Raw genomic sequence first — 26,527 nt, 5'->3', positions numbered from 1 at the left:
TTTGCGTATGTACATTCTTTGACATATAGGGTGTTTCAATTGAGCTACATACACTTGTATACCTAAAAAAGGTTCTGAAATTATATAATTACTATATTTATGACGTAGCGGTCCAGCGTTGTCAAAAAAACTAGATCGTAGCGTCCTTTCGGACCCCTTTGTTACTTACGAACTCCTTGTTACTGGGGTTCATACGTCCTGGGAATTTCGTACGCAGCTTAGGTCGAATTTTTTTTTTTTTTAATTTTTTTTATTGTCTTAATTTTGGAAACAATTTGCATCTTACGATGGATTTAAGTGCAACTATGACTTTTGTCTCAAGCGAAGCTCGCTGAGCCAGTTCTTTAAATTTCGAGCACAGACAACAAAATGGTGATGAAGATAATTTCAAGAATATCAGTGTATCAAAATTTCATACCCAAGACCTTCGCTAATCCACGGGCATATTTCACGATTTCCAATGATCCAGCTTAAGCGATATTAGGATCTGGGGTGGAAAAGAATCAGGTTGTTTTACCAAATCCACTAAGTTGCTGGATAAGGCTTATATAGGTTACCGCCCCGGAGCACAATGGACCTAATGATGGCCTATGTGCGGTCGCCTGCGGTCTGGCGCTCACCAACCATTAATAGAATATATATGTTGTAACGCGAAGCTCAAAAAAAAAAAAATTAAAATATGTGCGGAGAATTATAGACAAAGAAAGAAGCAAAACCAAAAATGCATAACATACATTTATGAGCAAGCATGAGATTTAGGAAAAAACAATAAAGTTCAGAATGGAAATACCTGCATTCTTTGGCAAATTTCGTCAGCAAGAATAAAGCGGTAATAAGCAGCATGACATTCGTTTCCTCGCTTACCCACAAAGAGCAGAAACAATTTGAGTTTCATACGTGCCACTGCCGTTGCTATGACAATACACTTCACTACCGCTGCTTTGCCTGCTCTTTCTTCACCCAATCGCTACTTCACATTCAGGCAAACTGTTGCTGTGGCCGCAGCTGTTGGCGTCCCAATGAGACAAATTAAAACTGCAGGCAGCGGTAAATGGAAAATGCAACAACAGCAAATAAACGCAGGCAGCAACTCCCACGATGCCACAAAGCAAATGCTGCTTCGACTACTTGCGATGAACTCATATTCTGCCACATTTACAACTACAACTACAGCAAGGAATATTCTTTGTAATAATGAGTCTGGAAGTGATGTTGTTGTCTCTATAACTGCACTGTAGTGAGTTTTGCATATTCTTGTTGCTGACGTAGCTAGCAATAATTGCAACGACGACGCAACAACTGCGACACTCAACGCTGACTCCAAGTCCAAAGTACACCGCAATGCACTGAAGGCACTGGCTGAGTTGGGAAAAGTGCAAATGTGTGTCAGGCGAGGTGAGGCGGAAGCGGCACCAACGGCTCAGACAGCACAGTATGTACGAGTAAGCAAGAAATCAGCAAAGCTGGCGTATCAAGCATATAGCTGTATCACCACCAAACGAACTCTAACTACAGTTGCTAGCTCAACCACTCAACCAAAACCAAGCGAACCACACCAAACCAAACACTCAAGCCATGTGTTGAGTCAATGAGTCAAAGAGTCAACCAGCTGACTAACTAACTCAGCAAGAATCTAAATGCGACAAGAAACTACACTCTAGTTGACAATTTCCGGTTATTGTTGCCACTAGCAACAGCAACAATAGCACTTATGAAAGCAGTTACTAAAAAACAACAACAAGTACAGGTCTTACTGTGGGCAGCCGTTGTCAGAACTAATAATTTTGCAGTTCGCTTTTGCCTGTTTTTTTTTTTGTTTGAGTGTGTGGGTAACTTGGTTAGCAATAAAGTTAGAGAGCAAGAAACTTACTATGCAATTCAAGAGAGATTTGAATACTGAAATTATTGAAAAAATGTTAGTGAAAATTTATTTGCTTTAAGCATCATCTGCTCTGTTTTTGACTTGATGACTTGATTTCGTGTTTTTTTACCGTTTAAAAAAACACACACGACCGATTGAATTCTACTTCGACTATCTTAATTAAGAAATGAGTCAACTCTTTTGGAGTCAATAGAGGAAAAATTTTCTCTCTGGATTAACAAACTCCACTCTATTTTTTTTTTCGAGCTTTAAAATTGTCATCTAATCCGACCTAATGCGCTCAAAAGCTTCAACTAAACGTTATTTCGAATCTTCCTATAGAACTTTTGCAGCTTCTGAACACAGATCATGACACAAAAAAGTGACCGGTTTATATTCAACCGATAATTAGTGGCGTTATAACAAACAACGCATTCCATGATCAACATTGATGAGCGAGAAAGACTGGCATTTGTAGTAATTTTTGTCTCTCGATAAGAACCTTTCCAAAAAGCTCCTTATTTTAGCCCATTAGAATGGTTAGACCAAAGCTCGTCTTCCAGCTGACTTAAGCTTGCCCCCTTTCATACTGAGGAATCGCCTTAAATCGGCGCCTTGTTGGTGTCCTTCCGCAACCACCAGAAATGTTTGCGGTACACTTTAGACTCAGCATGCAATTAACTACAATAACAGTGACATAAACGATTTCAGCAGAAGTGAAATTATAGCGTTACAGGCATCGCATATTCGCAAGGTCCTTTGAAACATTTCTGCGCCATTTATTTGTTCTTTGCTTTGCTTTATCTGCTTTGGCGGATGCTAAGTGAGTTTAATTTGTGCGCTGCGTACATCACTAAGACAGCCACTCAAGTAATCATCCGCCAGCGCACTCGCATACACACACAAATCGCAGGTCTGGCAGCACTGCGTGCGCTCTATCCTTTGTGCATACATAAAATGTCACTACATCATGTTCACTTCCATGCTGCCTCGACCGCTGCAAGGTTCCCATCAACATCTTCTCTAAGAGGCATTGCACTCTGTGGTTACTTAGTATACCTACTCGTATATCTATATATATCCCACTGAGCTTAAAGGATTTCAAGTTTCTGGCATTTCTTGCACTTTTATTTGGCTTTGCTTTGCGTTATTTATCTTAGCTCTTTTGTTTATTCTTTATTTTAACGCCATTTTTAATGCTTACAATAATTATTCTTATATTCCATTTGCTCTATTTTCCTCAATTTTCTTCTTGATGACATTACTGCAAGCGAATGGTGGCTCATTGTCTTGCGCTTTTTACTTTGCTAGTTTCTTTTATTTAAATGTTTGAGGGAGAAAATACAATTAAAATTCTGAATTTATGCAGGCGAATCTCAAAGCGCCAAGCACTAAAATATCACACTTGAGAGTGCTGATTTCGAGCGAAATTTAAAGTTTCTAAATGTGTTAATAGAAGAGGAAGTTCTGATATTCTAGGAGTAGTATAAAATATTGTCTTTATTGTGAAAGCTAGTGTAGTTATTTTTAGAAAACTCAGCGTTGGCTGAATAAATTTAATAATAGAAATTTTAAACAAAACATACATGGCTTCTGCGACAGCAAATAAACACTTATAAATAATCTGAGTTGTAAAAGATTGGTTAAAACGTTCTAATAACGATTAACTAAAGCATAATTACGTCCGGTCAAGCAATATAACAATTGATCAAATTTGACCTGGACTGATATTTTTCTGTATTTTAACCGACTGATGTGGTGAATATGCCTCCCTAGCTTAGAATTCAATAGTCACTTTCGGTTGAGGTTACTCTTTAGACTTGAATGAAGAAGATGTTTAGTAGGAGAGGAAAATACTACCTCCATCATAGGGGAGAATGTATACGCCAATGATCTTGTACATCTCTCTCGCAATCTGACTATCAAACTCAGCCAGCATCTTCCAAGCGGAAGTACTAGGTATAGAGAAAACCTGTGAAGTGCTATAGTATAAATACGAGAAGATATAAAAAGAAAACATATACAGAAATAGCCAGGCGACATTGCTGGCCTTATCAACACCAAATATAAACTTCAGCGTGATTAAAAAATGTATTAAGGCTTATGGTCATGCTAACATATAATACAATGAAAAAGCAGACGAGTTGATCAAGTTAGGAGGCTCTCCAGACATATCTGAGGCGGGGATAATACCGGGACCGCTAGGAACGATTAAGAGTGCAATTTGAACAAATAGCCCAGAACAGATGGAAGTCAATAACCCATTCGAAGATATCAAAGTAGATATGGGTCAACTATCAACACGACTAGAACTAAAGACTCATTGAATAGGTTCAGGAAAAGTACATACAGTCGCAGAAGACATACTACTAAAAGGGGTACTGGCTCAAAGCAAGCTAGAACTGAATACAAAAATGATTCACCATTCAATTTTAATTTGTCTTTGCAGAGGAATTAAGAAAATTTAAGTAAAGCTAGGGCTTTTACTCAAATTATCCAGTTCTAGTGGACAGTTGTTCAAAATATCGATCAGAGTTTTTGCAATGTGTAATGATTTGCAAGTTCTTTTCAGAAATTTTCTACATTCTCTAAGTGATAGCCGATCAAAAAAAGGAAACTGGATACATTAAGGGTCTCAGAGGGGGACATTCCGAGCTTCCAAGGAAAGGCTCCCATACCCAAATTTTATCAGAATGGTAACGAGTAGGGCTTCCCTCGTCTTCAAACATTCGGAAGCCGGATCTATGGACTTCACGCGAGCTCAGCAAGCATTGGTTAGCTACGTAGGAACGTAAAAGATCTATTGAACTGCTAGTCTTTAGCAAGGCTCACATCGCCGCAATGATAGGCGTCCTAACCGTACACTATCCGCCAACTTGTCGTTTTGTCGATATGCGACGGTCTTTTTGATCCATACCTAGGAGTTCTGGGTATCACAATATTCGGGTGACAGTCGAAGTCAAAGAAAACTTTAATTAGCCTGGCAATTCTAATATATTTTGGCACAAAAACAGTTCTATTAAAGCTATCATTGTTCAGCAGATTAAACTCCACACAATATCAAAACACAATAAATTTCAAATGAAAATAGTTGCATTATTAATATTCAAGGAACTCCTTTTGTTCTCTTGGCAGAGAGAAATCTTCATAATAAGCACAATTAATAAAGTTCAATCAGTTGATTAACATTAACCTTTGACCTGACATACTCGTATGATATATACGACCAAGTGTTGCGTTGCCAAAGCTCAAGTAATTAAGTATTTATATAGATACCCAGTTGTGTATTATATTACAAGCATATGTATATCTCTCTTTCTGGATTATTGAAGCCAATTATATCATGCCGCTTAACTGTATTCAAACGGTTTATATGCAAAGAAGAAAGTTTTGCATTGAACGCATGAAGCATTGCGGGCAAACTTAAACTTAGTCCTCTTATCAGGAACAAGCACACATAACGGCAAGATTTTTTTTAATACTCACTCACATATTTACAAACAAACTTGTTGACTAGGAGTTGTTTTGCGCTTTGCAGTCGGTACTTCATTTTTCACTGCATGCAATTTTCACAAAAAAAAAATTTTGCCAAACCAATGTTCGTAATAACATTAAGTTTGTAGCATTTAAGCTGAGCGCAAATTAGGGTGATCAAAACGTATTTTGAATTTACTGTCTGAAAAACTTTTTTTTTCCTTTTTTTTTGCTTATGATCATTTTGTTGCTAACGACTGAGTCGATCATAATAATCAAATCCCAATAAATTGGATATCCTTAATAGAAGCAACGCAACACTAAAATGTTCTCGCCATTAATAACACTCCACAGCTTCTGAGTATAAATGAATTCTGTCTGACTTGGCCACCAAATCTACTAACTATGAGCCAAAGTTTCACATCATGTGATTATGTGAGGTAAAATTTTCACTTCAAACTTTCTTTGGGTGTCAAGGAAGATGTGTACCAAGTTTCATCACAATATCCCAAACTTTACTCAAGTTATCGCTTACGTGGACAGAAAGTCACTCGAAATTCAACTCGTCTAATCATCCTGATCATTTATATATATGCTACATAACTCCATATCTAACATAATTAGTTTTAAGTGATACAAACAACCCTTAGGTAAGCAAAACTATTACACTCTGTGCAACATCTGGATTCCCTTACCGACCTACACGAGGACCACCAAAAAATGATGTCTGGCCGTGAGCGTCTTGAAACAAACGGCTTAAATGTTTTGAGAGCCAATAACAATTCTTATTTACAAATACGCTCATATCTCCGAAACTATTTGCTAGAACAACTTGAAATTTTCGGACAATATTCTCAAACATATTTACGTTTCATACATATGCAAAAAAAATTTAGTTCACAAGTGTTATAACTCACTAAGTCGCACTTAAGTTTTCGAATAGAAGCGCGAACGCGTTTGTTAAAATCTGGAGCGGTAAGCGATCATGAGAAAAATTTATGCTAGTCAACATTGCTAAATTTTTGAGGTGAAGTCGTAATCATGTCAGGTGTTATTGAATACTGTAGGTGAGCAGGTAAAGAACTTGGTTAAATTATGCTTAAAACATTGGTTCGTGCCTTGGCTAAAAATTTTCAATATTATATCTTTACAAAAATCACTCGGACACAACAGCTAAAGCTCAGAATATATTTCTTAAAGAAAAAATGCAATTCACATACCCCACCTTAATTCATATATATTAATCTTCAAGCTGACCCCATCAAGTCGATCCACATGCACTGGTACAGCCTTATTTTTTGTAATTACCATTCTCCATTTAAACTGTGCGCCTAATACAATTTTCTTCTCTGCGAATTACATGCTGGCAGATTTGAAAACAATTTTAGAACTCTCCTTCCTAAAGCCAGAACGGCCTAAGTTTCAGGTTGTACGCGTGCAACATACAATTCAACTGTCGTATAAGCAATACCAACACTTTGTCACAGAAAGCCACACAGAGTTCAAATGTATTAAAGCTTACTGAATGAAATGAAATTTGAAAAGCATATACTTACATGCTTATATACTCATCTTTTTATATTCGCATAAATATATACACATATGTATATACACTATGTGCATCAATGCGAGCTGAGTGATTTTTAGACAATTTTTGCGCTCTACGATATGTATGCCTCTTGGTGCTCGCACAGCACTCATAAACGCCTTCGCACATAGTAGGCACTACAAGTACAACAAATTCCTAGCTTTTAAGGTCTAGCATGTTCGCATGGCAAATACTGTCTAGGCGCTTAAGCCTACAATGAACACTCGCAATTCCGACTGAACGCACGCATACACACACACATGCCACAAGTGCATCTTACAGCAGCACAAACTTACTACACAAACACACATGCAAACACGCTACAGCATGCAACGAAATACTTGTGTAGCGGTGTGTGTGTTTGCTCATATGAAATATGCAGAGCAGCACGAAACTTTAAATTTGTTGCATGCTGCAGTCGGTAAAAAGGTATGTGCTCGCTCGCTCGGGCGCCAGATGAGGCCAGGGTCATTTTCGGCTGGCTGCATGGGTGCGTGCATGTGGCGCCGCAACGCAAATTTAGACATTCATTCACACACATACACATACATACGTGTGTGTCTGCGTCTGTGCATGCATATTGTAGCGGTAAATATATCACAAGTCATACGTGCGTACATGTGTTGGCTTACATGTATGAATTTTCTTGATGAATGCACACACCATGACTCCATTAAAAACATGGAAATTCTTGTAATTCAAGTTGTGTGCTATGATTTTGCACTTTGCCATGCCCAGGCACATATGGTGTAGTACTTTCGCATTATAAACATTCTCAACTTTTCGCATACACTCCTATAGTTAGCCAGCAGCACACATACACAAGCACAACTGCTGCTGTTGCTTAATATTTGCTAGTGAGTGTGTGTGTTTGCACTCTTATATATAGCATATGTACATGTGCGCGTGTGCCTCTAAATAAGTATATCACTAGCGGTTAAATTTTATCCGAAAATAAATTCCGCTCAGCCAACAACGTTCGGTAAGTCGAGTGCCGTTTATTTTATACGAGCAAGTTTGCTATGAATATGCGAAACATACTTTCGCACTGCTAAGATTTATCTGTATGTATGCTAGTTTAAAGCCACCATTGGTTTATGGTGCGCTTTTCAATGGTTGGACCACGTTTTTACAACGTTTTTTCAAATTTCATCTTACACATTTCTATATTTTACTTTGCTCTCTTTCCCTCTTTTTTCACGAGTATAACTATTGTTGTAAACACTTACTCGTATTAATGGCATACTAATTTAAGATGCCTTTTAAGGCTTGCTAAGGCAAAACTTTTAAGTCTTTAGATTAAAATTTTAAAACTTAAATGAGCGACTTTGAAAGAGGAGTTATAATCACTTTGACGAAATTCAAATAAACCTAAGTGTTGGCGGTTAAAATATGTGTGTTTTTCCCCTCTTCACTGAGGTTGCATTTGCTTACTTGAGCTTTGATTATAACTCACTCAATAACTCAGCCGTTATGACGAAATGTATAACTATGAGTATACATATTTTTAGAAAAGAAAAAAAATTTTGTGAAAAAAACTAAATACGCTAAAAAAGATTCTCCTTTGCTGCAGAGATTCCGGCCTTCTTGGATGAAACGTAAAACAAAAATTTTTCTACTAAAAGAGATTGTCGGTACAATGACCTATGGTCTAAAACTAAAAAATTGACGCCGTTTTAGAAAAAGGTGAATTTTACTCAAAATTTTAGTCTTTTTGCCTGCTAAAACATGATTTTTTAACAGTCTAAAAAACGCACCAAAGTCCGTCTGCCATCGCGCTCAACAATTGGAGTCACTGTTTGCCATCTTGGCTTGCTTGGAGAAGCTTTAACTACTGTCTTCTCGTAGAAAACTAAGTTCAGTGAATGTTAAGATAGTATTACTAAACCGTATGCTGAAAAATCTACTTAGCTTTGGGTCTACAGAGAAACATCGCAACAACTTTTGAAGTAACGAAATACAGCTTTTAATCTTAAGAAAGATGAATTTGTTCCACTTTCTGAATATGGTACTAATGGCCTTGAAGTCTCCTTTCTCAAACTCACCAACTAAAATCTCAAAATAGAATAAATTTGCTAGAAATACAAAATACAACTACCAAGGAGTCACTTGGTCCTTATCCAAAGACTTCGCAGCATTTAACAGGCAATCAGACTAATTTTAAGTAACCACTCGCTTCAACGATTTCAGACAAATCATTCTTTATTTGCATTCTTTCTCTTGATTATTTACAACATTTTACATAAAATTGAAGAACTACTTGTATATTATGCAAATCAGTTGACGCTTTACCTGGCCTGCGCTGCTATTTATTGCTATTGTTGTGCTTTTACAATGTTTATTTAACCTGTGCCTTGTTGCATATCCTCAATAATATATAGATTTTTAGTGTAGAGTACAAAAATATACAAAATGTCACAGCTATAGAAGCTAGAAAGTAGACTAATCTGTCTCTACCGCCAGTCCGAAGTGACCTCCTCCTATAAGCGCTAATGCTATGTGCTATTACCATACTTTAGAGCGCTTACTATTAGTTCTCGTTCAAGAAAAATCTCGTTTTGTCACTTGTTTTGAATTGTCCACTGTTTTGAGGATGAGGTTGGACTGAGCGTATGAGTAACTTTTATGTTTAATAAATAGAAAATAAAAATTGAATTAATTATAAAAAAGAAGTAAGGAAATTTCTTAATATGCACAAAATAGGAAAGCAATGCAAGTGTATTATAAAAATGTATATATGTACATTACGGTGCGACTGCTTAGAGTTGAGCAATAGTGAGCATGTTTGCTGAGAGTTTTCTACGGTTATAAAAGGTATAGGGTATATTAAGTTTGCCACGAACTTTAAAACACCCAGTAGTAAGCGTCGAAGATTCTATAAGGTATATATATACATATATATATATAAATGTATAATAAAAGATCAGCATAACAAGCTGAACCGATTTAGCTATGTTCGTCAGTCTGTATATATCCTAACTAGTTTCGCAGTTTTTGAGATATCGATCTGAAATCATGTACACGTCATGTCCTCCTCGATAAGCTGCTCATTTGTTGAAACCGCCGATAACGAACCACTAAAATATATAGTTGCTTTACAAGCTGATCAATCAAAATCAAGTCTATCTTCAAGAAATTTGCCATGAAATAAACTTTAAGCTAATGCTACAATCACCGCACATATTGTACAGATCGGATAACTATAGCTACAGTTTTTACGTGAAATTGAGCGACTTAGAATATCAAAAAACAAATTTTTAATTTTTATTTTTTATGCACCCTAATGTACCTTTTTATTTGTACCTTTTTTACAAATATACAAATTCTTACGCAACTTATGAAAATACACTACAGCAGCTGCTATCGGACAACAATTACTTCCATATACATCTGCAGAGTTCGCTGAAAATTCCCAGTGATAACACTGTAAATATGTATAATCGCATTTTCAGTACAAGGTTTTGTCTTCACGCATACACACACACACACACAAATGTACATAAATAAGGAAGCCACTTGCTGGGTACTTCACGACTCAACAAGCTTCAACAACAACGATATTGTTTACAACTTGACAATTGCTATATCAACCGTAGCTGCAATAACAACAGCACACAGCACGGCAATGTCGGCCTCGTTGGTCAAGCGTACGCAGCCAAACTGAAAATATAATAAGGACAGCAGAATTAAGCGAAAACAACAAAATTATATAATTTGAGGCACATAAATTGTGTCGAAACGTGCTGAGATTGTATAATAATATATTTTTACATAGTGTTGACGTTCGCTGGGCGGTATGAAAGCATAACAAAAAATGAGTATAACTAATACTTACAATCAACAAGTGGCAGTCTTTTTAACCGTGCAGCACTTTAATTGAGTTTCTTAAAGCAACGTTAGAGTTACTTTCGTATATAAGAAGTATACGCTGTTTAATATTTGTAGGACAATAAGTTAGCAGCTCTGCACCGCAGGCCATGTTATGTCAACGCTTGAAATTCTCACACGATATTTTTTACGCTCACGATAATATATTTTAAAATAGCATAATTAACATTTCCTTGGCGAGTATAAGCAATTTGTCACCATTGTGCGAATATACTTCGGGCGCACGTGACATATGTAGTGAGCAAGGCGTATGGCCCGATAATGAACACCACTCTACCGTCAGTTGACCACTTGTGTGCCACTTTGTTTTGGTTGTTTTCATTATTTGTCTCGTTTTCTTCTTCAGTTTATTTGTATTCGCATATTTTCCATTATAACCCAGCAGAGAAATTAACTAATTGTAATACAATATATGCTTGCAATAGTTGGTCGCACTACTATACACACTATAAAAATATTTAAAAAATTTATTTCGGAAACCTTAGATTTTTAAAATTTCAATATTTTATTTAAAATAAAAAATAATAATTCGTTAAAAAATTGTTTTACTCTTGTTATAATTCCGATGAATTTATAACTAGTTTGTAAACTAGTTTTTTTCCCAAACTAGTTAAACGCCTTACTGCCTGGTTATTTATTTGTGTATGTATGTGTGTGTGGAAACATAAATAGTGAACGTGCATATTTGCGGCTGGCATTTTCACTTAAACACTGTGGCAAAGATAAGTAATTGTGTGCGATTTTTATATGCGTTTAACCGCAAGCTTAAAGTCAACGAAATATATGCAAAAGCAGAAGAAATTTAAAGCACGAACGGTGGCATTGCAGCTGCCGAGCGACCATAACAATGTAATCTTAAGAGGCCAGCAAATAATGAGTAAAACTTTTGTTTACGTTAAGTGACTGTAAGCGTTGCAAAAGATACAAAACAGGCATATTCATGCTACACATGCATTCTGCATAGATTTTGAAGCAGTTGCTTACATACGCACACATACACATGCAGACTTATAAGCGTGTTCATAAGCACGCCGCTTACAACTTATGCACACACACATTTACTTTTGGCGTCAGTTTGCTCACCGCACTCAGCGCTTGCCCGCAGGCACATGTATATAGGTATGTAGATGTAGCGCCCCGCTTTCAACTATATATGTGGGTCAAGTATCTTAAATGGCTCCCAACAGTCACTTCTGCGTTGGCATATCACGTAGCCTCGGGCCACACCTCGCCCACTCGTAAGCTCGTGTTGCCTTACCAGCCATAACAACAACAGCACATTAGCGCATGCCACAGCATCAACTGCATAGTTATAACAATAAACTTAACTTTCGTTTTACTGTTATACTTCAAGTTCCTGCCCAGTCATCCTTAGTTATGCGCGTCGCCTGCGTCACTGCTAAGTTGCCTGCAAACTTTCCTTGGCAGCTAATAAAGTTGGAAAAGTGTTGTTGTTGTTGTTGCTGTTGCTGTAGCAAATGTTTTACGTGCCTTTTGCCAACTGCCCGGCGTCAGCGGCGAGCGCAGGAATTAGCTGGAAAACTAAACGAAATTCTGAAATAATTTTAATTTAATTTAAGACCGGCTGCAACAATTTCAAAGAATTTTGTAGTTATGCTTGCGCATTCAAGGTTCGCCCATTTCAATCTCGGTGTTTGTTTATCGTATTTTCCCTTTCATTCATAATTTATTAGAGCGTACATATTTTGGCTGCTGTTGGTTGGCTTCGGTGGAAGTGCGCAAAGTAGCAACAGGTCGGGAAATTATTTGAGTGGGAAATAAAGTTTTTGTATAGGCTCATTCATTATTTTAAACAATGATTTCTGTGTTTTGGTCATTCCCTTACGTTTACCAGCATACACATGCACAGCTTTTCGAAGGGACTATATATATTATATAATCCTAATAATTGTTTGATTTATAGAAATTAATTAACTTTAAATACATTTCATTCCAACAATTTTGTAATTAAATTTTTGAAAAGAATGTGGAAACAAATAGGTTAGGTCGTAAAGTTAATTAAAAAATCGATGGATTTCACTTGGACAGATATTTGCCCTTTGCGTTGCTCAAAAACTAATTAATGTGCAACACGTTTTGGATCGACGAAGCGTTTTGAGCTTAGCACAAATTTATTAAGACGGTCAATATCAATCCCAGCCACTTCGCTGGGTTCTACAAAGTGGTGTCTACCGAGAAGAAGCAAAATCCGGGCAATAGAGGAGAAAGTGACAGGATAATTCTACGTCGCCATCCGCCATACAGCTGTGGCAAAGACCTTCCAACAAAATATTTAGTCTACAATTGCAGCGACATTGATTTGCTAAGTGAAAGCAGTGCGGGAGACCACTTACGACTCACTTTGAGCCTGAAAGGTCCCGCTGTCGCACAAGTTGACTGGTTTTAAGCGCACAATGAGTGAGTCGCTCAGCTATCGGAGTGAAGTGCACACCTCTTTGAAAGAGGCTGTAAAACGTAGCAGTATATGTATCTACCGATACCTCGATGGCAGCCATCTCCACTTGAAAGTCGCTACAGTGCTCTGTTAGCCTGAAACTAGAGTTGATGGAAATCTCCCGAAAAAAGATTCCACCTGCTACCCTACCTATTAACTTCGATCCATCCATAAAAAGGCTTACTGCAGCACTCTTAAACAGCTTCGCCCTGCCCACAAATCCCTCGCAAGTACAAGTATGTGAGCAGAGAAAAAATCGCTAGAAGAAGGTTCCGTCGTGCAGTGATCTAAATTCTAAGGAATGCAATAGAAGTAGTAGGAAATTTCAGTGTGTCCCTGCCGAGATAGAACAATCTGATTTAGGTCATATATGCACTGTTTTGTGCCATAGCCAAAGCTGATCGTTTCTGGGCAATTGCTGTCGGTCTAATTTTTGACAGTATAGATCCAAATTAAGTGTTTGGTCGTAGGAGAGCAGCTCATAGGATATATTGGATATAATGTGATTAGGGAAAGCTATAAACTGATACTATTAATTTTTAAGTTCATAAGCAAACTTAAATAATTATGGAAGAGAGTGTTTACATATGAATGGCACCTTTGCGTTAAAATAAATAATAATTAATTAGGAACTTTTCGGTATCCTGATTCCGTCTTCGTGTTCGTGGGAACTTAATTTTTGCTCGGACAACTGCAGTGAAATCTGCAAGGCTTGTCTTAAAAATATAAAATTCTTATAAATTTTAAGATTACTGTTCAAGATGAAACCAGTTCCTGTCGCAAAAATATTTCCACAAAAACAAGTAAAATAGCTGCAACAAGTATCAAATTCGGATATTAGAATTCGTTAATCGCGTAAAACCGTTGAAATACTTCATGTGGATTATAGTTACACATTGTACCTACTTATGTAGATAGCATTTCCCAACATTTTCAAGGGTAAAAAACCCTACTGGAAAATGCAAAAGTTCTGTTAATTTAACTTTATCGCTTAAGGTCTACACATTAAGCCATGTAAGCTGTCTTCGATTCATCATTTCTCTACTCACTTCTGCTCTCTACACTGCAAAAACACTATTTTTAAAACTAAAAACTTTAAATCAATTTATAGAAAATAAAACTAAAGCGTTACTGAAACATTTTTTAATGCGAAAAAAAAGAAATTTTCTACTGGGAAAAAAAATCGTAACACTATTGTGCATGCGTCAAAAGACATGTTAGTGCAGGGTTGCACCACAAATGCTGCTCGTTTGTTTGAGCAACTAATATAGTTTGTTCGATTCGCTACTCTCCAACGCTTGGCGCATCGAAGACAGTTATAATTGAAGACCTGAAGTCAGCCACACACAGATCCAAGATCTTTACTAGATTGAAACAGATTTTCGAAACTCAGGAATATTGAAATTATAGCCAGCACTGAATTATTTCATTCGCAGCTAAATATGAATTTGAAATTCTCAACCACTTCTACAAGTTCTCACAGGGCTTTCTTCTACGTAGCACCCAAGCATATTGACAGCAAGAGTTCACCATGACCGCCATTATTATTACTTTTACTGCAACTGCAATTGCGCATCATCCAGCGCCTTTGTGCCACTGCTTATTACCCGCAAATGGTGATGCGTGAGCAAAGCGCTAATGATTCATTTGAAAGGTACGTGCAGACGGAAATTGAAAATAACTCATAGTCATGCAATTGCAATTTCACCTTAAGTGCTTATGAAAAGGTATAGCTGAGCGGGAAAACTCGCCAGCATCACCAAATACAAGTTGCCATGTAATTTTACACATGCAGTGTGATAAGTTATCCAATTGTAATCGTAACCAAATACATATTTGAAGTGTACGCCAAAATCGCATCTTGCTTGCAAGTACATAAGTAAGCGCGTAAGTATGTGTGTGTACGCATACGTAAGTGCGATTCTTATGCATTGCCGCACACACACAATGGCAAATATCATCAAATCGTTAGCATGCAATATTTACCCTTCGATTGAGCTTTGCATTGAGAGACTCGAATATCCCCCTTAAAGCACTCGAGCATTTAATGCATTTTAAACATTGCCGCTTATGTGTGTGCTTAAGTGTATTTATGTGCATGCGCAAAAACATTAGCCTTTGTTAACAAGTGGTAGCGCGCGCACACACACACACACACAGTCACAAACTGTCGAAAATGCAGCGTTTTCGTCACACGACACGACAAATGTCCGAAAGGAACGAAATGAAAATAAAGTAAATCGTAAAAAAAATAATCTAAGTAAATAACTTGGCATTTCAGAGGAAAATGACAGCAAATGGCGAGCCATTAAATGTTGTAACCAAGTGCTACTTTAGTCCACACACACATACACACACAAAGTGCTGCCAAGGACAACCAGCGCTCAACTACTCATATTCGTCTGGTGAGAGAGCAGACGAGGTGGCAGTTGGTGGGTGATTTGTTCTTGCAAAGTATGTCAACTTGATATACAGCTATTTGGGTATGTTTTTGCGACAAAGCTGTACAACATTTATGACATTTTATCAATAGTGAAATTCTAGCTTATTTACCAGCAGAATAATGGCGGTGACATCGTTCACAACAGACAGACTGCTGTGAGTATTGTTTGTAGAAAGCATTGAAAATCTATATAAGCAAAAGAAAGGATGCAGCCACGTGCCATCATTCAAACGAAAACAAAGTGAAGTATGAACAACAGCTTAGATTTTTCTACTAATGTGCGTTTAAGAGTTATAAATTGTGAACTAATTAGCAGGCATTTGACCTTCTTAAATGCTGGAAAGGAAAAGAGTAAACCTTTTGCGACGAAAGTGTACAAAGTAAAGCCATTTTGAAAATTTGATTTTTGGAGAAAAGGTTGAAAGGGGCGTTTTCTTTAAGGAGCGACAAACAGTTCCTGTACAACTGCAAAATCCTTTTGGCCTACAGTAGATTGCAGGAGATCTTATGAACTACTTTCCCTTAGCAAAGTTTATATTGCCGCATTCGTAGGGATTTTTACAAGACAATATCCAATAGGCACTCATGCGGTAAGGTTAAAAATCTTGTCGTACACAAATTGTCAAAGTTGTATGGAGGATGGTGTTGTGGAAACATCCAGCCACTTTCCCTACATTGTCCAGTCTTTGCAAGACTGAGGCTGAAACATCTCGGCAGTCATAACTTCATATCTTCAGTGAACCAGCTGACATAGCCGAAACTGACATTGGCAGCCTCAGCAAATTTGTGATCAGCTCAAAGCGCTTTGTCAATTCGTAAAGATCTTATAATATATTATATAGGTGTTTTGGGTAACACAATCTATCGGCGTTCTAAGCTATCCAAGTGAGATCCTTGTTAGGATCTAACTCATAACCCATCCTTAGCCATTTTGAAATTTCTTTCTTGTTGACGACATCTGTGAAGCAAACGGCTTTGTAGGAAAGCATTTATTATGTAGCTTCTTTAAACTCAAAATTGTTTAACTATAGTATTCATTAATGTGTAGATATAGATACATTAGTAATAAAATTTAATTGACTTCTCTTATTTGCCTCTTTTCAGAACTAATGATGGCCTCTTTCGATTGCGAGGAACCCAACAATGCGGAAAAGCTCATGTATGATCTCAACTAGAACAACTTGGAACGCACAATAAACTATTTTATAACATGAATACATTTTTCTTGATTTAAGCATGAAGTGGACATTAACTGACATATATATATATGTTAGGGTGGAGCGAAAAAAAAAGTTTATTTTTCTTTTGAAAATTTCAGCTCAAAATTCGAAATTTAAAAGGTCGCTCGTAATTTTATTCAATTTATCAGTACATTACTTTAGATTTTTTCGAGCGACCTTTTAATATTCATATTAAAATTTCATATATTTTTTTTTATTTATTGAATTTTGAGCTGAAATTTTCAGGAACTTATTATTTTTTAGTCTATAAAATTATACTGTAACGAGAAAAAAAATTTGATTTATAAAAAAATTGGGTTTTTGGTGATTTTGGAAATCTTAACAAATTCTGAGCGACCTCTTAAAATTTTTTTTCGAGCTGTCCTGTGGACAAGGCCCCTAAACATGATAAACTATCATATTTTCACACGAGACTTAAAAAAAAAATTATTCGGCTTTTTGCACCACCCTAATATACAAATGACAAAAATTACAATTGGATGCAGCAATCGGCGATTTGGTATGAGCTTTCGGAACGAGTTCGCAATTCTCCTATGACAGATATGAAGTGTTGTGGGGAAATTGTAATATCATTTCAGATATTGACACTGAGGTAACAAAAGCGTTAAGAAATATTGAGCGAATTTTAAGACAAAACCACGGCCAAGCAGTTGTTAAAAAATTTTATCATTTTTTCATCTAGATGATAGTGATTTTTATTTGATTTTAGTGAATTTGCTTCTCAATTACTTTTCTGGCAGCAAAATTTAAGATTTTTGGAAATGCTGATCCACAAAAGTGCGCTAATTTTCGATAATTTCATTCTAATTTGAAAATGGTGACTCAAAATTTTTGTTGGAATTTTCACAGAGACCCCTTGGTAATACAAGTATAGACAGACACATAACCGCATTTATTTAAATAATCTCCGAAACTTAGGAAAATTTATCCTCTTAGAAGAAGGGGAAACGTTTCTTTAGACTTTTTCTGAAGAATATGTGTAAATAATTTTTATTGATTTGCAAAGTTATGTTAGGTTTAATGGTCGATCCTAAAAAGGAGATCTCACTTGGACAGCTAATAACGCCGGTCCTTTGTGAAAGGCTGGACAATGGAAGAGAAAGCGGCGAAATAGCGAAATGTTTCCACCTCACCATCTTCGATACAACTTTAACAACTTGCGTCCGTCAAGATTTTTATTTTATAAGACAATGTGCAGTCAGAACTCCTACGATTGCTGCTAAGCGCAAGCACTTCAGTAGATCTCTTACGTTCTACTCTAGGTCAGAAAGACCACGCATTCGCATAGGAGCTGGTCATCGACCAACGCTTGCTAAGCGCACAAGCGGTACACACATCCAGTGCTAGAGCGCTAAATGACTACGGAGATCTGACTCATTCCCACTCCGATGTGAGCGGGGTACGGGTGTCCCGTCTTGCTAGCTAATCGGCTTTGCTGTTTCCAGTGATTCCGCCATGACTAGGCACTCAAACGAGTAGCATGATGCTATTTCTAGTGAGGACAAACACTGCTTTGAGCGCATAGTTTGCAAGCTCAATGCTAATATCGCCGCTGTGCTGCCGGTGTGAATGTTCACCTACCTGAAAGAAGCAGCACTACGGAGTAGTAAATTTAAAGACTCCCCTTCAACTTTCCGTCCTAGCTTCGACCCACCAATGTTGCAAAGTCTCAATTATCAACAAGACCAGATATTATTTAATGAAATGTTCTATATGTTGTTTGTTGCTTGTTTAATGTCTTTGAAGCGTCAGCTATTTCGAACAGTTTTATTTTACCGCTTTAAAAATTAATTGGATCGCTAAAAATGTTATATCTCACGAAACTAAAGCATGTAGGTAGTTTCAATTCTAGCAGCTTGTTTTCATGGCAATACTTGAGAGTTGCCAGAACCGGAAGTTATAATTAACGAAGTTTAGAGGATTTGTTAAGAGAAATGAGAGTAGAGTGAACATGTTTGTTTATACAATTAAAAATAAATGCTGGCTGTTCAATTATCTAAATCTGAGAGAGAGCAAAATTAAGCATTTAAAGTATCAAACAATTGGAATAGTCGTGGCATTGTAATATATACAATATAAATGTATATACAAGTATAAGCCGCATTTGTATATGAAATAAATTAATTTGCATTCACAATAGATATTTTCCTTAAATCATGGTGGCAACACGCAAATTAAATTAAATCTTTATCAAATTCATTTGCATTGTGTTCACTCAACTGTTTGTAAATTTGTATAAATTCATTGTGAAACTCAATTAGCTGAGAGTAAATAATGTTTAAAGATAAGAAGATACAATGCTTGTAAATTAATATTAATAATGTACAATAATGGTATTTATTTGTTGTTGTTTTGAATGTGATAAAAACGCATACAAACATTTTGTCGCACAATAAACATAGAATTTAAGATTTAGTGTGTGTGTGTGTGCGTGAGAGAGAATTTAATGCATTTTTACACACGAGCAGTTTTTGTTTACATATTTATGCAGTTGCCTGTTTGCTGTGACTTTTATTTACGATACGCATTACACTTGCAAGTAAATATTTTATTCACTCAATAAATAAATGATTTATGGCGCTTGATTTGTGTAGAGATTTTTTCAATTGTCACTTATTTACTCATGCGTGGTTTAATATTCTATAATATTTGTTGGCATTCGCTAATGTCTATTGATCTAACTGTAGTTATGTATGTACGATATGTGCACACACAGAAGCATGACTTGCATTAAAACGGTGTATTATTGTATATAATTATATAAATGAATAAATTATATAAATAAGTAAATTATATAAACAAGTAATACAAAGAAAAAAATTATTCTACTGACACATAACAAATTTGTACTAGATAAAAACGTTAGAAAAATATGTATATTATGTTAGACATATTATTGTAGAAAATATATGTAAGTGTGGTAGATTAAAGTATATTTAGTGTAAGTTTGTAAACTGAAACTAATGCTGAATTAATATTTATTTAAACACAAATCATTTGTGAAAAGTATAAAAAAGTTTATGTAGAAACTTAAATGCCGATATGTAATTAAAATGATAACAAATTGGTGTTTAAGACTAAAAATTATAATTTTTTGCAAAAAGCTAAATTTTCAGAAAATGTTTTAATTATTTTTATTAATTTGAACTCACATATATACATGGTACATACATATATTATTTCTTCATTTATTTTTCATTTGGAAGTTTTTAATAAATATTACTAAATTTTATTTTTTATTATAATTTTTTTTTATAATAATTGTTATTTTTTTATATTTTTTATTTAATTAAAAAAAATTGTATTTTTGTTATTGTATTTAAATTTTTTTTAACTTTTGTTGTTTTTTTAATATGATATTATTTTAATCAACTTTTTTTTTTATTATGATATTTTTATTTTTGAGTTAAAAAAATTTTTAATTTGATTTTTTTTTTTATTTACTAAAATTTTTTTTGTTTTTATTTTCTTTTGTATTTATTAATTTAAAAAAAAATTATATTTTAATCATTTTACAATCTATTTATGTTGTTTATTATTATAATTTTTTTTTTATTTTTTTATAATTTTTGTTGTTTATGTTTTTATTATGATATTTTTATTTTTGAGTTAAAAAAATTTTTAATATAAAATTTTTTAATTTTTAATATAAAATTTTTTAATTTTTAATATAAAATTTTTTTTTATTTACTAAAATTTTTTTTGTTGTTATTTTCTTTTGTACTTATTAATTTAACAAAAAAATTATATTTTAATCATATTTTAATCATTTTACAATCTATTTATGTTGTTTATTATTACAATTTTTTTTTATAATTTTTGTTGTTTATGTTTTTATTATGATATTTTTATTTTTGAGTTAAAAAATTTTTTAATTTAATATTTTTTTTATTTACAAAATTTTTTTTTGTTTTTATTTTCTTTTGTACTTATGTTATATATTTATGTTGTTTATTATTATAATTTTTTATATTTTTTTAATGATTTTAGTTGTTTTTTTATTATGATATGTTTTTATCTAATTATTTTTATTTTTTGAGTTAAAAAAAATTTAATTTCGTATAGTTTTTTTTTTATTACTAAATTTTTTTTTGTTTTTTTCTTTTGTACTTACATATATTACTTTTTATTTGAACATTTTTATTAAAAATATTATTTTTAATACTATATTTTTGTAATTTTTGATGTTTTTATTTTTATTGGAAAATGTGTTATTTATTTAATTTTCGAGTAAAAAAAATTTAATTTGTTTTTTTACTTAATCTTTTATATATTTATTTTTTGTATTTGTACTTATATATTATTATTCTTTATTTATATTTATTTAATACTTTTTCCATTTTTTTATTTAATTTTTTTTATATTTTTTTTTTTTATATATTTATTTTTTGTATTTGTACTTATATATTATTATTATTTATTTATATTTATTTAATACTTTTTTAATTTTTTTGTTTATTTTTTTTTTTTGTTTATTTTGTTTTGTTTTTGTTTTTAACTAACTAAATCTGAGCTCAAAACTTGCTTATGTAAATACATAAAAAAAATAGTAAATATTTACAAAATTATACGTAAGGGCCTACAAAATGGTGTATAATTACCATGCAAAAAGCCAAACTATGCTCAAAATCAATAGAAATATTTATAAATAAATTGAAAATGGCACATAAAAGGAATCAGCAAAAACATTATAGTAGTTACAGTTCAGAAAATATAAGTACAGTAAAATGTAACAAAATTAGACACTGCGCTGAGTGCAAGCTACGCCAGATGTGCTTACAATAAGTTGAAAGTAACTGTAGTTAAAAAAATAATAATATTTGTAGTTGTTGATAAATTAAGTCTAAGCAAATTTTAAGAATTTAGCGTAAACGAACTAAGTATTAAATGTCATCCTAACTATACAAAAATAAAAGAATTTATAATGTGTATTTATTAAACTGTAAATATTGAGAACAAATAGCGAAGAGATGTTACGAAGTAAATAACTAAAAGCCATACATAATTATTTAAGTAAAAAAAATATAACGAATAAAACACAAAAACAATGACTATGGTTAAGCATATAAACTGAGACTAAGTATTAGTGTAGAAAATTAGTAAATTAGTAATATATTGTAAGCAAAGAAGAAAAACGTAAGTAACTGTAACAATAAATACTAGGTAACGTTTTTTGTATAATTTCTGACACATTCAACAGAAAAAATATAATTAATAAAATAAAAACTTTGAATTTTTATGTGAAAGCATTTTATTAGGCGGAATTTCAAGGTAATCATTTCAAGTACATAATTGGTTAAATAGTCTTATATATATGCATGTATAGAGCACGTGTATATGTATATATGCCCATATGCGCTGTTACAAGCCGCAATCGCTGCCATCTGCCAAAGTCCATGCTGTAGGATAAAAAGAATATATAATTTGATGGATTTTGTGATTGAAAAATATTTCCGAAAATTTTATTTGAACAATTATGAATTTCGCATGAACTAATATTTACGCTTATAGAGTATTACCAATATTTTCGCTTTGCACACTTTCACCTCTACTCACCATCAACTGAAAGACAGTTCTCCACTTCCAAAATGCAGCTATTGCCGAAAATCTCCTTACTTTTACCGTTAAAAGCGCAAATTGGTTCGTAAATAAATGGACAAGGACGTAAGCACTGCTCACGCACCAAGGGATCGACATGCTTGAGACAGAGCGACAAAGATGTAATGCGCCAAACTTCAATGAAAAAATAAATAAATTATATCACAAAAACATAATAAAAAATTATTATTATTAAATAATGTTAAATCACGCTCACCAGTGCCGGTGCTGCAACTCGCATAACGTCGTAAGCAGTCGTTATGGAAGTAACGGTACACGACGCCTACGCCGACTGTACCGGACGCCGTGGCAGCACTTTCATCACCGGAAACCGCACAAACAGGATCCAAATGTTTCGGGCATGCATTTGTGCAACGCTCACTTGTATTAGCTTGATCGGCTTTTGCTAAGGAAATCACAATCACAAGTATTACCGTTACAGCGAATTTCATGTTTATGCTTTGTAAAGTAGCTCTGTTCCGTTTGAACTGTGAAATAAGTCAGTTTATAGCGGTATTTTATACAAAATCTTAAGTTCTATCAGACAATTAAGCAATCTCAATAATTATCTGTTGTTAAGCGAACTTTTAACGGTAATATATAATATTTTATATTTGCTTAGCAATACTTACAGTTAACGCAGTCTTATCGGTTATCCAAATTGTATGCTTAACCTTGGCACTGAAGTTGAAGCCGAACGAAGCTGGCTAGTAGTTAAGTAGTTAAGTGGCAAACTCACCGACTTTTCGTTTTCGTATTTTGATAAGCCGCGTGCATTACAAATGCAAACAAGCGCTTTTATTTTCAAAATTAACAGCAGTTAAGGTATTTTTTCAGGTCATTGTGCTACAAACTGATAATAATATTAACTAACCCATTACATGGTCGAGCATTATCAAAACAACTGAAAAGTTCGAAATTTTATAGAATCCACTTAAAATAGTTTGAAATGAGGAAAGTTGTATCCTGAATTGACAGAATTTAAGTTCTTCTATTAAACCCTAAAACCGGCAAGAAACCCAGCTTCTCTAACTTTAAGAGCTAGCGCAGCTTTTCAACAGAGAGTGGAAAATACATTTACAGTTACAACAAGAAAAAACTATAACTTTGATTGCATCGAAGCTATAACACCCTTCACATGTGCATTTTTTATAGAAGATTGTATCGTTGCTTATTAAAATAATCCATTCCAAATTTCGTGAAAATATTTCGTCAAATAAAAAAGTTTTCTATACAAGGACATGTACAATATTTGAACGTTCAGTTTGTATGGCAGCTATATGCTATAGTGGTCCGATATCGGCTGCTTCGACAAATGAGCTACTTCTTTGGGAGAAAAGAACGTATGCAAAATTTCAGATCGATATCTCAAAAACTAAGGGACTAGTTTGGATATACAACTCCTACAAACTCAGCTCGTTATACTTATCAATTATATATTATATGTGTGTATATCATAGGGTCTCCGACGTTTCCTTATGGGTATTACAAACTTAATATACACTGTTCAGGGTATAAAAAATGGAAAATATTGAAAAGTACCGTGTAAACTAAATAAAGTCCGTTTTTAAAGAAAATTTAGTTGACCTGTTGTTATTGTTGTTACAGCATAAAAATTTTGGGGTTTACTGCTGAGGTGGTTGTAGGTGCCTGTGTGTGCGTGTTCTCAATTTTAGAATCTTCTTGCGAAGTAAGGTGACCCGCATTAATTATTTTTCAGCCATCTGTGTGTGAACTCTTTCATATTAAACTTATCTGTGAATGTCTTACCGCTAGATGGCGCCATATTTCATGCCGAAACACAGATGAATGAAAGAATATTCATTATAATAAAAAATAATTTCCAAAAGTTTAATCATTAATGTCGCTTCAGCATCACTGTTGATTGCGTTTACAAACTATAAAAATTTTAAATCTTTAAAATTGTGAGAAATTTAAAAAAAAAAATACTTAGGTGTCTTCGCAGTCGGTAGGATTCGAACCTACGCTCCCAGAGGGAATCTGATTTCTAGTCAGACGCCTTAACCGCTCGGCCACGACTGCTTTTTCTCTTTCACTGCATAATGTGCTACAAAACTGCGTAGACATGTGTTTTCATACATAAAAGTTTTTGTAGTAATTCGCTCTCTCATTCCCCTTTAAGGGGTAAAGTGGGTTGGGAAATTTTGAAATTAAGAAAGATATAGTAAAAATACAATTTTTTGAACCACTGAAACTCACCTAACCCTTTAGAAAATGGATACTTATACATAAAAAAAACCTGGATCGCACCTTATGAGTGCCAGCTTTTGTTTTTTTACCAGACTGTATCAACTAATCAATGTAATTAAACATATTTCGCACCTTTTCCATCGAAAGAGGATTGCTATATCTCCTAATTATAATAAAATCCATATAATTAAAATCTCTACTATTTACTTTACTTTATCACAACTTGTCGTCTCTAGCTTCTTTCTTGCTGCTGAACATTTTTTAGGGCATGTCAAAATTCGATTACCATTATCAAGTAAAATATGAATAATAGTTTTATGTGATTTAATAATTATACTAATTACAATAACAAATTTACGAAAAACACCAAAACGAAATATATAATAATAAAAAAAACAAATCATTCCGCGAATTTCTCACGAAAAGCTTTCTGCGCAGTCGGTAGGATTCGAACCTACGCTCCCAGAGGGAATCTGATTTCTAGTCAGACGCCTTAACCGCTCGGCCACGACTGCATGCCCCATAAGTGTGCCCATTGCGCAACTTAAGCGTTATAAATTTTTTTATTTCTTTTATCATCCCACTTGGGCGAAGAGGACCTCATATTGACGATGCTATGTGAATATCGAGCTTTTAATATTGTTTATATTCAATTCCGCACATGACCGCTTCGTAGGGAGCCAACTGGACGAGTGAGCCACGCTGCACTTTATTTCATGACATTGACTCCCCTCTCTTGGCCTAATGACGCCTATATCGCATATTATGTTTTCGTATGGAATGTTCGAAACGAATATTCAGTCATGAATATAAAGTAATTAATTTTGTTAAGGATTAATACTAAGGTACAAATAAAGAGCACTTCGAGAGTTCGAAACGAATATTCAGTCATGAATATAAAGTAATTAATTTTGTTAAGGATTAATACTAAGGTACAAATAAAGAGCACTTTAGTAATAATTTTTTGTATATAAAAAAACACTTATTGTGACGTAACTATAACAGTTAGACATATGCTGTCGCGATATGTTTTGTAGATAATTATTTGCTCTGCAAAGTCGTAATACATTATTTTGTTCTATTATCAGTAGTAATCGCAGCGTACGCTATGTATGTTGAGGGATTTTTTATCTAGTTTTTTACATCTTGGCTTACATTTTTGGTGTTTTAGTAAGGAGTCCTAACTTTTTTGAAAATATAATATAGCCTATATTCACCGGAGAGTGTAGCTACCCAACGAAGAAAGTATTTTTCAAATACGTCAAGTGGTTTCAAATCTCTCCTTTTATAATAATAGTATAGATTAAGCCATAAGTTTTGCGATTTACGTGAAAATTTATTTCAATATGTCAAAACTTCACTCACTCACCCACAACAGACAATTCTATCAATCTTAAGATCCATTATATAATACTAAAAAGGCCTTATAGCTATATAATGTTTCGCCTTGAAGTCTTGCTAATATGTTATGGTCAGCATAATGTGCGTTGACTAATTTAATGGCTTAGGCTTAGGAAGCGCCTTGAAACATTGAATGCCCTACCACCGACGTGATATCAACTAACAGAACGCAAAATAAAAGCACAATATTATTTTTAAGTTTTCTCATAATTTTTTTTTTTATATAATATTTAATTTTTTTTATTGTTTAGTTCTTGTCGAATTACATACACAAACATTAAATCATTTTGAGATAGTTGATAGTTTTTAATTTCATATCTTATACTTCTGCAATACTTTTATAAGCAACTTTCGTGGTTATTATTTA

At 34.1% G+C, this 26,527-nt stretch overlaps 2 protein-coding genes and 2 non-coding genes across 4 annotated transcripts in view; 1 reads left to right on the top strand and 3 right to left on the bottom strand.

Moving 5' to 3' along the window:
• The window catches only part of LOC106619416 (uncharacterized), a 152,743-nt gene extending 135,806 nt beyond the window's left edge, over window positions 1-16,937 (top strand). The window contains exon 11 of the mRNA XM_036366519.2: window positions 16,814-16,937. Within this exon, the coding sequence (XP_036222412.2) occupies window positions 16,814-16,884 (71 nt within the window). The 3' untranslated portion in view covers window positions 16,885-16,937. The remainder of the gene's footprint in view (window positions 1-16,813) is intronic.
• Window positions 16,938-22,177: 5,240 nt separating this feature from the next.
• Window positions 22,178-23,030, bottom strand: LOC106619421 (U-Kazal-Dg21.2). The gene is made up of 3 exons (XM_014237503.3): window positions 22,766-23,030; window positions 22,507-22,683; window positions 22,178-22,349 (listed from the first exon to the last, which is right to left on the bottom strand). The coding sequence occupies exons 1-3, from the start codon at window positions 22,998-23,000 to the stop codon at window positions 22,312-22,314; spliced, it is 450 nt and encodes a 149-aa protein (XP_014092978.2). The 5' UTR covers window positions 23,001-23,030; the 3' UTR covers window positions 22,178-22,311.
• Window positions 23,031-24,509: 1,479 nt separating this feature from the next.
• On the bottom strand, window positions 24,510-24,591 carry TRNAS-AGA (transfer RNA serine (anticodon AGA)). Its single transcript has one exon. It is a non-coding gene; the product is annotated as a tRNA-Ser (tRNA).
• A 601-nt stretch (window positions 24,592-25,192) lies between these two features.
• TRNAS-AGA (transfer RNA serine (anticodon AGA)) lies at window positions 25,193-25,274 on the bottom strand. The gene has a single exon. It is a non-coding gene; the product is annotated as a tRNA-Ser (tRNA).
• Between the last annotated feature and the right edge of the window lie 1,253 nt (window positions 25,275-26,527).

This window comes from Bactrocera oleae, chromosome 3 (genome assembly GCF_042242935.1).
Source record: "Bactrocera oleae isolate idBacOlea1 chromosome 3, idBacOlea1, whole genome shotgun sequence".
Lineage (NCBI taxonomy): Eukaryota > Metazoa > Arthropoda > Insecta > Diptera > Tephritidae > Bactrocera > Bactrocera oleae.
The sequence above is the reverse complement of the archived record's forward strand: the minus strand, read 5'-3'. Positions and strand labels throughout refer to the sequence as shown.